This window comes from Ambystoma mexicanum, chromosome 7p (assembly GCF_040938575.1).
Source record: "Ambystoma mexicanum isolate Mex_15411 chromosome 7p, UKY_AmexF1_1, whole genome shotgun sequence".
Taxonomy (NCBI): Eukaryota; Metazoa; Chordata; class Amphibia; order Caudata; family Ambystomatidae; genus Ambystoma; species Ambystoma mexicanum.
In genome coordinates, this window is record NC_090939.1 from 282,267,628 (window position 1) to 282,281,102 (window position 13,475).

Below are 13,475 nucleotides of genomic sequence, written 5' to 3' on the forward strand. Positions count from 1 at the left end.
CGTCCTGGGGCAGTGTTTTCCTCCCCAAGTGAGGGCTCACCACATTTAGCAGATGTTTCAACATGCCCAGAGTCTCCCAGCGTTCGAGTTCTTGAGGTTGCCTGGCCTCATGGCATCCTGCATTCTTCTGGTGCCAGAGGCCAGGTTGCGGATGAGATCTCTGCAATGGGCTCTCAAGCTCCAGTGGTCTCAGTCCTCCAGCACGATGTCGGACCCTGTTCAGGTGCCTCCCTCGGTCGCCCAAGATCTTCTGTGGTGGACCGACAAAGGCAATCTGATGAGGGGGCTCCGTTTTGGCTACCCTAGCCGGAGGTGACGATCATGACGGACACATCCCTCACGGGATGGGGAGCTCATGCCAACGAGTTGACAGTCAGTGGTCATTGGTCTCCGTCGGAGTCGAGACTCCATATCAATCTGTTGGAGCTGAGGGCCGTCAGGCTTGCCGTGAAGGCTTTTCTGCCAACTGTGCGAGGAAAGAATGTCCTGATTCAGATGGACAACACGGTGGCCATGCACTACCTCAACAAAAAGTGGGGGGCAGGGTCACTTCCTCTGTGCAGGGAGGCGATGCAGCTCTGGTTCTGGGCCATCCAGCAGGAAATTTCGATCTAAGCAGTTCATCTGGCCAGAGACGAAAACGAGACGGCGGACGCTCTGAGCAGGCAGAGCTCGATCTCTCACGAGTGGGAGCTAGCTCAGGAGATTCTCCTGGAGATCTTCGCCTTTTGGGGGAACCCTCAAGTGGATCTCTTCGCCTCCAGTGTCAACCGGAAGTGCGAAAGGTTCTGCTCATGGGAATTTCCTCCAAGAGGAGCCTTAGGGGACGTGTTCGTGGTGGAGTGGTCATTCCCGCTGCTGTACGCGTTTCCTCCAGTCCCCATCATTCCGCAAGTGCTGCGGAGGTTACGGAGGTTCTGTTCCCGGATGATCCTCATTGTTCCGGCATGGGCCCAGAGGATGTGGTACCCGGACCTTCTGGACTTGTCCATCTGCCCTCCACATCGTCTTCCCTACCGAGACGATCTGCTCTCATGGGAGGGGGGTCAGGTTCTCCATCCAGAGGTCAGATCCCTCAACCTTCACGCTTGGCTTCTGAAAGGTTGAGGTGTAAGGATTGGGACCTCCCTGAAGACGTAATGGAGGTGTTGCTTTCGGCCAGACGGCCGGCAACAAAGTCCCTGTGCCGTTGGAGAAAATTCTGCGACTGGTGCAGGGTTCAGAATGTGGATCCTTTTTCATGTGACATTCCTGTCGTTCTGCCTTTTTTGCTTTCTTTGGCCCACAAGGGCCTGCAAGTGGGTACCATTAAAGGTTACCTGGCGGGGCTGTCTATATTTAAGCGCTCGTCTGAGGAGTGTTCTTATTTTAAAATCCCTTTAATTTCTCAGTTTCTGAAAGGGCTCACTAATGTGTTCCCTCCGTCACCTTTCCAGGTGCCCGGTTGGTATCTGAACCTTGTTCTCAAGTTTCTAATGGGTGATGTCTTTGAGCCTTTGCATTCTTGTCCTTTAAGACTGTTAACCCTTAAAACTGTGTTTTTAGTTGAGGTCACTTCCGCTCGCAGAGTGAGTGAGTTACAGGCACTTTCAGTTAAGCCACCCTTCACTGTGTTTCATAAGGACAGGGTTGTCCTTAGAGTTCGTCCTTCCTTTCTTCTGAAGGTGGTGTCGGAATTTCATTTAAGCCAGAAGGTTATTCTTCCGGCATTTTATCCTCCTCCACATCCTGGTAAGGAAGAGGAGAGGCTCCATAGGCTGGATCCTAGGAGAGCTTTAAGCTTCTACATTTCACGCATGTCCCGGGTCAGAGTGGACGATCAACTCTTTATTGGTTACGCTGGGAGGCGTTTGGGACAAGCTGTTACTAAGCAGACTTTGTCTCGATGGATCATCTTGGCAATTTCCGAATGTTACCGCTTGGCGGGCAAGGTCCCTCCGGTAGGCTTACGGGCCCATTCTACCAGGGGTATGGCTGTCTCTACTGCCCTGCAGAGGGGTGTTCCTATTCGTAACATCTGTGATGCAGCCACCTGGGCTTCGGTCCATACTTTTGTACGTCACTCCTCCATCGATTCTATCCGGGGCAGGATCTGGCCTTTGGCAAGGCAGTCCTTTACTCTGCAATTTGATTGGGCATTCTAAATTTGTATTTTCTAAATTCTTTTCCCATCTCCTTGCGTTGGTACTGCTTTGGGAGTCTGTCATAGATATGTAATACGTCGGAGGACCCAATCCCCTCGAAGAACAAGTTACTTTCTTACCTGGTAAATTTCTTTCGATGGGATGGTCCGACGACATATATCGCTCCCTCCCTGCCTACCCTGCTACAGAATTTCTTATGCGATTGCAGCTTACGTTTCCGCAAGGCTTTGTGTGGTCATACTGGCAGAAGATTGGTGCCACACGTTCTGGTAAAAAACTACAACTGCGACTACGGGCGCCGTGCGTCCTACTTATAACATCTGGTGACGTCAGCCGTCGGAGGAGGTCCTCGGACGGCGTGTCGACGTCATCGATGCAGGACGCAGACGCCGAAAGATTTTCCGAAGCAGCACAGCTGTGGTGATTACTGTCATAGATATGGATACGTCATCGGACCATCCCATCGAAAGAACATTACCAGGTAAGAAAGTATGTTGTTGTTCATAAAGAAAAGGTGGTTCTGAGAACACAACCATGTTTTTTCTACAAAATTGATCTCAATGCTCCATGTTAACCAGGCCATAGAACTTCCAGCTTTGTTTCAAAATCCTACTAATTCAGCAGAAGGAAGTCACAAAACAAAGTCTCTAAGGAAAACAGATTGTTTCCATGGCTACAGTGAGCAAAGGAGTTCATGTCTCCAAGTCGGCAATTTCAAATTGGATAGTGAAATGCATTCAAATTTGTTACTCTCTATCCAAAAGAATTCTATTTTTCATGGCCGGAGCGCACTCAACTTGTGGCACAGGTGCTACTTTAGCTTTTATCGCAAATGTTGCATTAGGTGCCATTTGTAGAGCAGCTACTTGGAGTTCAGTTCACACCTCAAGCAACATTACTGTCAATACATTGTTTCTCGATTGGGACAGGCGTTGTTGAGACATCTTTATGCTGCTGTACCTTTAAACATACACCTTCTACAGTTACTACTCGCTAGTCTATGCAAATCATGTGATTCTAAGCAGATCCACAAGCCACAGGAGGCATACATTACTTACTGTAATCGTATTTCTGATGCTTGTATCTGCTTAGATTCACATCTGACCACCCTTCCTCCCCTCTTGGAGTTGAAGATGCATAGATGTCTTTCACCTTTATTTTTCTGTACCATGACTTTCCTGTACTCAAGCTAACACTTCATGCTCCTTCATGTCAGAAACAAAACAATCTGAGGGACCTCGACGCGTGACGGACCATGGGTACATTACACATCACTTGAGGGATAGTATTACAAACATGCCCAGGTGACGTCACTTTGTTGAAAACAAGTCATGCATTACTCTACCACTAGATGTTGGCCTCTGCACTGCATGTGAATCTAAACAGAGACAAGCATCAGAAATATGATTAAGGTAAGTAATGTGTGCCATATATATGCTGGTTCTGATATCCTGTCTGGCGCAGGGCACCTAGAGCCATTGGGTTGAGCTGAACTCTACCCTCTGGCGGTGGTAACGTTTCTAAAAAGCGGCTACGCTGGGGAGATGGATCTCAAAGATGAGGAATCGGTGGGAGGAACTTCCATCAGAAAAACATTACTAAGCGATAAGTAATTTGTTCTTTGCTCTCCTACACAAAAGATAATCTACATCCAGACCATGCCAATTTGGTGGCAGTAAACCTGGCTGAAGCAGGATTTCTGCAGCTGGGGAATGGGGCAGCGTCCAAAGGTAAGGATTGCTCAAATCGGCCAATTTCAGGTCTGATTTACAGAGGAAAGTGGTGGATGGATATGTCATTTGATGGAATTATCTCTTTGGCAAGAAGATGGATGGCACACTGTTGGCAATAAAAACTGATGTGGACACATCCCAATCATTTGGCACTTTTCAACAGAGATGTCCTCACCAATCCTTTCTCTAGAGGTATGTGCAAGATCAGTAGGACAGCCATCTTCTTATACCCATCACTTATGCTGGAAATCAGCATAGTTGTCCGAAGGTCACTATAAGGCATGCTTTCAGATCTACCAATGGAGTTAAACAGGAGGACTCCGCCGCGCAAACTGTCAGACATTGGCACAACCTTGCCTCATTGCTCCAGCTGCCCCATGTTTCAGCACCCCATTGGGGGGATGCATGTCTTATTTCATTCCACAGTGGGAGAAGGTGACAGACCATTGGGTGCTACTGCTGTTGGCCTTTGTCCAGACCCTAAAATGTCTGCAAAGGCTGCCAAAAAACCTTTTGTTGGCAAGAGAGAAGACTACCTCAATATCCTCTAGAATGCGGTCAAGGCGCACTCATTCTGCTCTCCCATCTGAAAGAAATTGAGGCACGTATTCTAGATACTTCCTGCTATGAAAAAAAAGCTTAGGGGCTGGAGACTCATTTGGGGTCCCAGATTCATCAAGCACTTTCTCTGGTCAAAGTTCTTCCTGATGATTATGCTGCAGAATGTTGTAGCACAGCTTTTGGATGGACACTTCTTCACCTCTCTCCACCTAGAAGTTGCCAACTTTCACATTGCAGTCCATTAAAATCGCAGTAGGCTTCTCCGATTTGGGGTGGGATGCCAACACTATTAATTAAAGGTCCTTCGTTTTGGTCTAATGTCAGCCATGAGAATCTTCACAAAAGGCCTGGCCAAGGGCTGCACCTTTTCTCCTACTTGGACCAGAGGCTAATCCGAGCCCGAACAAGAAGCACTGACATCATGCGACAGTGATGACATAGGAATCCCTAGCATCATTAGGATTCTCCAAGTGAATTTTAAATCACGCACACGGTCGTCCAGGAAAATAATTTCCCTCTGTGCTTTGTCATGACCATCTCGTGAGCGAGACATTCCAATGACTGGTTCCGAACTGTCCTGTCCAAAGTGCGTCTCCTACCATTAAAACATTTGACCACATTTCATACAAATCCCTTTTAGGTATGCGGTCATCTTGCATCCCCATGGTTCATAATGCGGCAGCCAAAATGCTACTTGCGCTCGGCCCAAGAGACCACATCCCCCCCAGCCCTTAAGACGCTTCACTGGCTTCCAGTAGCCCGAAGGGTGACTTTCGAAACCTTATGCATCTCCCATCGAGCACTGCATAAAACCGGACCTCAATATCTCCAAGACAAGCTAAAACCCTATCACCCCCCACACCACCTAAGATCAAGCTCAGCCGGCCTCCTTGTCATACCTAAAACCAACTGAGTCAGGTTTGGCGGATCATCATTCTCAGCCTTGGCCCCCATCCTGTGGAACTCGCTCCCACCCCACATCCGCCTAACTGAGGATTTAACATCTTTCCGCAAACTGGTGAAAACCTGGCTCTTTGCCTAAAACCAACCGGTACCAAACCAACCCAAACAGAATAACAGCAGCTCAACGACACCAATCCAACAAACTACCAGTTGCCAGAAACTGACAGCTAATAACCCTGAATGTAAACTAGAAGGACAAACGGAATCAAATGAGTAAAGTAGATCAAAACAGTGAAGTGAATAATAAGAATAAATCATAGAGAAACAGTAAAGAGATTAAACTTCTGAAATGGACATAATCCATGAGGAGCGAACAAAGTGAATGGCGTGGTTGAAATAGTCAGAATGGATGAAGCGTGTGGAACAGATGAATGCGCTGTGTGGAAGAATGCATGGGTGGAAGAACAGATGACTATATAGATCAAATGAGTATGTAAACCAAATGAGTATGTAGATCGGATGAGTGTATAAAATGGATGAACATGTTAAGTGATTGCGCGTGTAGAGCGGTTGCATGTGTAGAGCGGTCGAGCGTGTAGAGCGGATGAGTGCGTAATTACAGAGAAGCGAGTAGAACGCACAAGTGCGTAGAACAGATGAATGTACAAAACGGATGAGCGTAAACCAAATGAGTATGTAGAGCGGATGAGTATGTAGAGCGGATGAGTATGTAGAGCGGATGAGTATGGATAGCAGATGAATACCGAAGTGAGGAGTGTGTGTAGATCGCTGGAGCAGATGAATGTGCAGACCTAGTGAATGTATAGAGTGGATGAGCGTATAGAGCGGACAAGCGCATAAGAGCGGACGAGCGCATAAGAGCATATCAGTGCCGGGAGCAGATGAGTTGAATGCATGGAAAGCACGAGTGCACAGAACCGATGAGTACATAGAGCAGATGAGTGAGGCGAGCGGACGAGTGCGAGGAGCGGATAAGTTGAATGCGTGGAGATCACGAGTGCATTGAGCGGATGAGTGCATTGAGTGGATAGGTACATAGAGCGGACGTGTGCGGGGAGCAGAGAGTGCGTGGAGGAGGTGAGTGCATGGAGGGGGTGAGGGCGTGGAGGGGGTGAGTGTGCAAAACATGTAAATGCATAGTGCGTATGACAGCAAAAAACGGACGAGTGCGTAGAGTGGGCGACTGAGCAAAACAGGCGAATGCATAGTGCATGTGAGGGCATAAAACAGATGTGGGCCTAGAGCGAATGAGTGCCTAGAACCGAGTGAACGAGTACCCAGAGAGAACAGACGTGTTGCGTAGGGCAGATGAGTATGTAGAACGAATGAGTGCAGACTGCATTACGCAGTTCGGCAGACAAGAGTATGTAGGGCGGATTAGAGTACATGAGTGCATTATGCAGACCGGAGTGTATAGAGCAGACTCGGGTGCATGGAATGAATAAGAGTGCATGGAACGGACTGGAGCGCATAGAATTGCGTGACGTATATACGGTTTGCAATGCAAGGAACGTTTGAAAGGGCATATAACCCATCATATCATACCACCACACTTACTCTCTTCTCTACACCACCACTCAACTAGAACACAGAGATACTATAACACCATTCGGTATAACTGTTCTCATACCAACATGCGCCGCTCACTCCCCATCACTCTTAAGTGAACCCTGCTGGTTACACACCCCCCAGCCAGGCGTTCTCCTCAGGCCTAACGCAGCCACATTCGGTCTGGATAAATCCTGCCAGAACTAACGCATACTCCTGATCTCTCAACCACCACCACCACACCTACCGCTAAAAAGCAGCTATCACACGAATACCGCACTAGCTGCACATATACCCGGTGCTCACATGCACATTCGACTCGATCTACTCTCTCTACTGGCCTGAACTTCGGTTCCCGAGGGCGTTTAACCTACCAGCGCCTTCAGACCACCAATGGTATATAAGGTGCTATATAAATGCAAAATAACATAACATAACTGCCTGCTATGCCCATTTCAACACTATACGGAAACATGATGGGGATGGGTCACAGGTGACTAGGACAAATTTCGCCTTAACAGATGAGTTCCGAGAACGCCTTGACTGGTCGCAGGTACAGCCTGTTCGAAGAGGTGCCATTTGCCAACCGGCATTTCAGAGACCATCACAATAGATGCATTCATGAAAGGTTGGGGAGCCCCAGAGGAAAAATACAACATACCAATGGTTGGTGTTTCCCAGAGAAGCGTTTATGCAACTTCTACCTCCAACCCTTAGATCCTTTCTGCCCAACTCTGGTGAAAGAACACACAACACCACTACAATACTTTAAATACTAAAGCAAAGGGGAACTGATTCTTAGGTCATGTTAGGATGCCTGGAAATGGGCTCTCACTCAGGGAACCTTCTTAATGTTTTTTCAGATTCTAGGCATCAAAAACCCCACTGCTGCTTGCTCAGCATATTGTCACAAGTGGGAATTGAAGCAGGACCAGCTAAATTATATTTTCAGGTTGCCGGCAATTCCCACAATAGAGCTCTGCCTCTCTGAAAAATTGCCAATTGCCTATATCTCTTCAGATTTCATCGCCCAGACATTCTAGTAGATGCTTTCTTCCACTGGTTTCAGTATATGTTCCCCACTATCATTGATACAAATGCTGCTACCTAAAATGGTTTAGCAATCGTGCAGGATGATTATCATATCCACAGCATGGGTCCATCAATGCAGGTACTTTGACCTGCTCCGCCTATCCTTGGCTGAAACCCTTTTCCTGCGGCGAATACACAACCTGTTGTCCAGTTAACTGCAGTATACTTCATGTAGTTGGGAAATTCCACTCTGTGGGTCCAGCGAGAGGCTTGCACAGGTGAGAGGGGGAAGAGGGGACACGGACAGAGCTGGGAACAGACAGCTCCCGGCGTGGCACATGGAATCCTGAGAGCCGTCTGGATCCATGGCTGCAATGGCTAATATTGCTAGGTGGCCTTGGATCGTGATTGGCTTTCAGGATTCTTACGTTCCACCCTCTCTGCTAATATGAAATATCAGATGAGAAAAGAAAAAAAAAATGCTGGATGTTGCACAAATATCAGTTTTGTAAAAATTAAGCTATTAAAAACTCAATTCCAGTCTCTGGTTGTTCTGTTTCTCCATCTCTGTGAGAACATATAAATATAACCAATTATATTGAGCTTTCAGGTTTTACAAATTAATCCCATCCAATAAATAATCATTTCGAGTTTGGTGGTTCCATAATCCTCGAACTTTATGTCACTTTTAAAGTAAACGGGGTTTTGTAAATAATCGGAGTGTCTTCCTGTATGATTATTTAACATCCTTCACAATAAATATTCCTACTAAATACTCGGACGTAGTTTCCAAATGCATTTCAAAGGACACTTTCCTCTTGCCAACTAAAATGGGTTACACCTTTCTATGGCAAACAGTACCTACTGCGAAGTTTAATTCAAGGATGTCCTTTATGCATCTTGTTGATGTAAACACTTGGCCGCTTGAGGTTTTGAATGTATAACAATATATTGGTGTTACTTGCCTTGGAAAAAGCCTGTGAAGGGTGAAACTGTTAGCCGTGCAGTAGGCAAAACCTTTCCATCATAGTGGCATATTAATTACTGTAATAATGGTTATATAGGCTGTCACCTACTAACCACCAAATGTCTTAAAACACGAGTATTTGATTGATATGGGTACTCGGATGTTGGGAAGTAGCCGTTAGTTAATGAATTTAATAAACCAACTAAACGCAAGCTAATGTTTTTATAATCCATTTTGTATAGCATGAGCAACCACTCACCTTCGGCCATTGCACCACCGATGAATAGAGCGCTCTTGGATGCTGTGGATCAGGGGAGTTGCTAGGTCTGGAAAAGACCCGGGGCTAAGCTGATGTCGGAACTGTTGGGACTGGGGGCTAGCTAGTCTTTTGGCTGTAGCTCCTGAGATTCTATCCGGGGCTACAACCAAAAGATCAGGGGCTATAGCCCCCTTAGCCCCCCCCTAGCAACGCCCCTGCTGTGGATTATCCAGCACATAGTGTAGTTCCACCAGGTTTGTTGCCACTAGGGCTGTTAAATGAGAGGTGCACCTTGTGATGACAAAAAATAGAAGGGTCCCCACCCCTTGTATTGTGTGCTAGGATGAAGCGGCTGGTAGGCAGAGGCAACTGATCTGTGCATCCTACAGAACGTTTGAGTTTCTGAAACTGAATGTCGATCTACTGTAGTTGGTAGAGGTGCATGGGTAGCTAACCCTATTTCAAAAGTGCAGAGCCGGGGTGCGGGCAATGAGTCTGTTCTTTGTCTCCCTGTGTTGTCCTGACATGGTGGAATTTTCCAACTATATGAATTAACGAGCTTGGAGGATTATGAACACAGGCACCTTTTATTCATATAGTCGCTGGGCACCCATACCCACAGTGCAGACCTGGAGCATCCACTTCCAGCTGTCTATGCTCTCTGAGCTGCATTGCCTGTTCATGCGTGATGGGGCTAAACGTGGAGATGTACAGAGGCTGGCCTGTGAAGAGACATTCAACATATTTATCTCAATAACATTATAATGTCCCTTTTGTATTTTTCATATTGGTAATATGGCACAATCTCAGAAGTTGAGTATCGAGAGCTTTCTATTTCTCTTATTAGATGAAAAGGGAATTCCCACGTATATAATTCAAAAAGCGTGTTCTTGTTAAATGACTTGAGTGGGTGTATTAAAATGCAAAGGTGATTCATGGTATGGATTGTATTTCAATATGTGCAAACTTTCGGTTTCTGGTGTATATGATAATGCAAAGCGTGAGTACTTAAATGTGCATCCAAATAAAAGCCAATTAGATCTATGACTTTATTCCCAACCTTTCTACACCAGTGGTGACAAGTCAACATCTAATGCCTTTTCTGTTGTACTTGAGAGACTACTAGATCGCAATCGCATTGTTTTGTGTGTTGAAGGCTGGCAAGCTGGGCAATTTCGAGGACCAAATCAATGTAATTGAAAGCTAGTTCCTTTATCAAAGTACTTAATAATTTGGCATTTATATAGCGCTACTTAGTGTGGTAACACGTCATGGTTATCTTTCTGCATTGATAACACTATTAAAGGCTTTACTTTGTTTAACAAGTAAAAACGAATGTTCTTATTTTGCGAGTTAAGTGAAAGCTCTTGACTTCTGAATTGTTTACATGGCTGTTAACATCTACATGTTTTCCTTGTAGGTACTCCAACTCGTCCTCATGGATCGCACCCACCATCTACTGGTCTTTTAGGTGCACGACCTGGTTTAATACCGCTTCAGAGACCCCCAGGAGTTCCACAGCCTCTTGTACAAAGATTTCCGTTGATACCACCTCGACATATGTCTCCTAACATGATGCACAGAGGTCCACCTCCAGGACAAGGACGCTTTGGGGTGCCGCCCCATCAAGGCATTAGGCCTCCATTTCAATCACATGGTAACTTTAGTTCAGGAGGACCAACCGGGCCTGGAGAAGGTTCTGAAGGGGGTCCTGATGGGCCAGAGCAAAGAGATGGAAGGCCGATTAGAAATGATCAGCAAATGTTTACTCCTGCTAGAGACAAGGAAAGATATGAAAGAAGATCTTTTGGTAATGAAAATGACACACTCTGTAATGATGATCAAGATGACCTAGATAACAAACACCTCGACGGTAATGAAAGAGATTGGGGACCAGGAAGCCCTGAATCAGATCCAAACCTTGACTTTGAAGACAGAATGAGACGGCTTAGTAGCTATCCAGATAATGAGCAGGATTCAATGGAGTGGGAGGCACAGCAGGAATCGAGAGATTGGGAGAAGCGCCAGGGTCCAAGAGGCTGGGAGCCACGTCTGGGTCCAAGAGGGTGGGAACAGCATCCAGGTCAGAGGGGGTGGGAGCCACACGCAGAGCAAAGGGGTTGGGAGCCACAGCAAGATTTAAGAGAAGGGGAACCTCATCAGGATTTGCGAGAGGGACAGCCACATAAAAATATGAGAGAACCACTTCATGAGCCGAGGGAACGTGAGCCACATTCAAGAGAAAGGGAGCCCCCGCATCAGGATTTGCGAGACCGGGAAATGCCTGGCCAGGGTTTTAGAGGGAGGGAGCCCCCATGCCAGGAGCCCACACGTCAGGATTTTAGAGAGAGGGAGCCCCCACGGCAGGATTTCAGAGTGCGGGAACCCCCACACCAAGATTTCAGAGAGAGGGAGCCACCTCATCAGGATTTCAGAGAGAGGGAGCCCCCACGTCAGGATTTCAGAGACCGCCAGCCCCCTCATCAAGATTTCAAGGACAGGCAGCCCCCACACCAGGATTTCAGGGACAGGCCACCATTGCACCAAGATTTCAGAGACAGGCAGCCTCCACACCCAGAGATCAGGGACAGGCCACCGCCACACCAAGATTTCAGAGACAGGCCACCCCTGCATCAAGATTTCAGGGACAGGCCTCCCCCGCATCAAGATTTCAGGGACAGGCCGCCCCCACATCAAGATTTCAGGGACAGGCCGCCCCCAAACCAGGATTTCAGGGACAGGCCGCCCCCGCACCAAGATTTCAGGGACAGGCCGCCCCCACACCAAGATTTCAGGGACAGGCCGCCCCCACACCAAGATTTCAGGGACAGGCCGCCCCCACACCAAGATTTCAGGGACAGGGCTCCCCCACACCAAGATTTCAGGGACAGGCCGCCCCCACACCAAGACTGCAGTGACAGTCAGCCCCCACGCCAGGATTTCAGAGATAGGGAACCCCCACGCCAAGATGTGAGAGAGTGGAAGCCACCAAAGCAGGATTCAAAAGAGCGAGAGCTCCCAGGCCAAGAATCGAGAGGCAAGGAGCCCCCACGCCAGGGCCCAAGGGAGGGGGTGCCCCTGCGCCAGGGCCCAAGGGAGGGGGTGCCCCCACGCCAGGGTCCAAAGGAAGCGTACCCCCCGCGCCAGGGTCCAAAGGAAGGGGACCCCCCGCGCCAGGGTCCAAAGGAAGGGGACCCCCCGCGCCAGGGTCCAAGTGAGGGGGAGCCATCACAGAAGGGTCCAAGGGATGGGGAGACCCCACGCCAAGGTTCTAGGGAAGTGGAGCCTCCAAGCCAGCTTTTAAAAGGAGGCGAGCTGTCAAATCAAGATTCCAAAGGAAAACCTCCTCCACAGCCAAAATCACAAGGGAAGGAGCTAGCACATGAGGAATTAACAAGTATGGTGGCATCAAACCAAGAATCAAGTCCAAAGGATCAGCCTAAAGGAGTTGAAGAAAGAGTAAAAGAAACGTCCCAGGTCAAAGAGAAGGAACAAATTGACAAGAAACCTGCACCCATTAGTGGTGAAGTTAAAAATAATGAATCTCTTTCAGAACTTAAAGCGGAGTCTGACCCTAAAACTAAGACCTCTGATGAATCGTTGTCGTCCAAGACTATTGCAGCTGCTAAAATACAAGAAAGTGTGAAGCCCTCAGTTGTAGAGGCTCCTCGCTAGAAGGACCTATACAGTCACAAAGGAACATTTTCGGAGGATAGAGCTTTAGAGGTGTACAGTCTGCTGTATTATATTTGCTTCTAGATCACAACCCTTCTGTGGTGTTTTGAGCCTGGAGGCTGGCAGGATTGTGAGCAATTTGATTGCTTTCCTTCTGTTTCAAATACTTCAAAATAACAGAAAGATTGAAAACGTGAATAAAACCTTGCCCTCTTGCTGTAACTTTTTAAAGTTTTGACTTTAAAACGTTTGCAAATTGTACTAAGATTGTAATTGGAAGTGCTACTTTTTTTTTTAATTTAAAACGGAAAGTCACCATGAAAGCTCTTCAAAACAATAGGGATGTTTTTAATAAACTATTTTCGTAACAAACATTAAAGTGTGGTATTCTTCCTGCATAGAATTGCATAAGCGGAAGAGGATTGTTCAACGTTTTAAACTTTAATCTGTTGATACTGTACTTGAGTCTAAATTAGACTGTGTTAATGTGTTTTAAAAGCTACAAGTGGTTGTATACTATTCACAGAAGAAAAAAAAGTTTATATGTTGGCTTTTTTGAGCTGATTTTCTTTTTTCACTTTCTTGATAATAGTTGTAGTGCAGGTTCATTATTTTAAAATGTTGTTTGGTGA

General features: G+C 47.0%; 1 protein-coding gene across 2 annotated transcripts in view; it reads left to right on the forward strand.

Moving 5' to 3' along the window:
* SCAF4 (SR-related CTD associated factor 4) overlaps positions 1-13,222 on the forward strand; it is a 1,175,829-nt gene extending 1,162,607 nt beyond the window's left edge. For both annotated transcript variants that reach the window (XM_069636348.1, XM_069636349.1), the window contains exon 22: positions 10,589-13,222. In XM_069636348.1, the coding sequence (XP_069492449.1) occupies positions 10,589-12,843 (2,255 nt within the window). In that variant the 3' untranslated portion in view covers positions 12,844-13,222. The remainder of the gene's footprint in view (positions 1-10,588) is intronic.
* Positions 13,223-13,475: the final 253 nt, after the last annotated feature.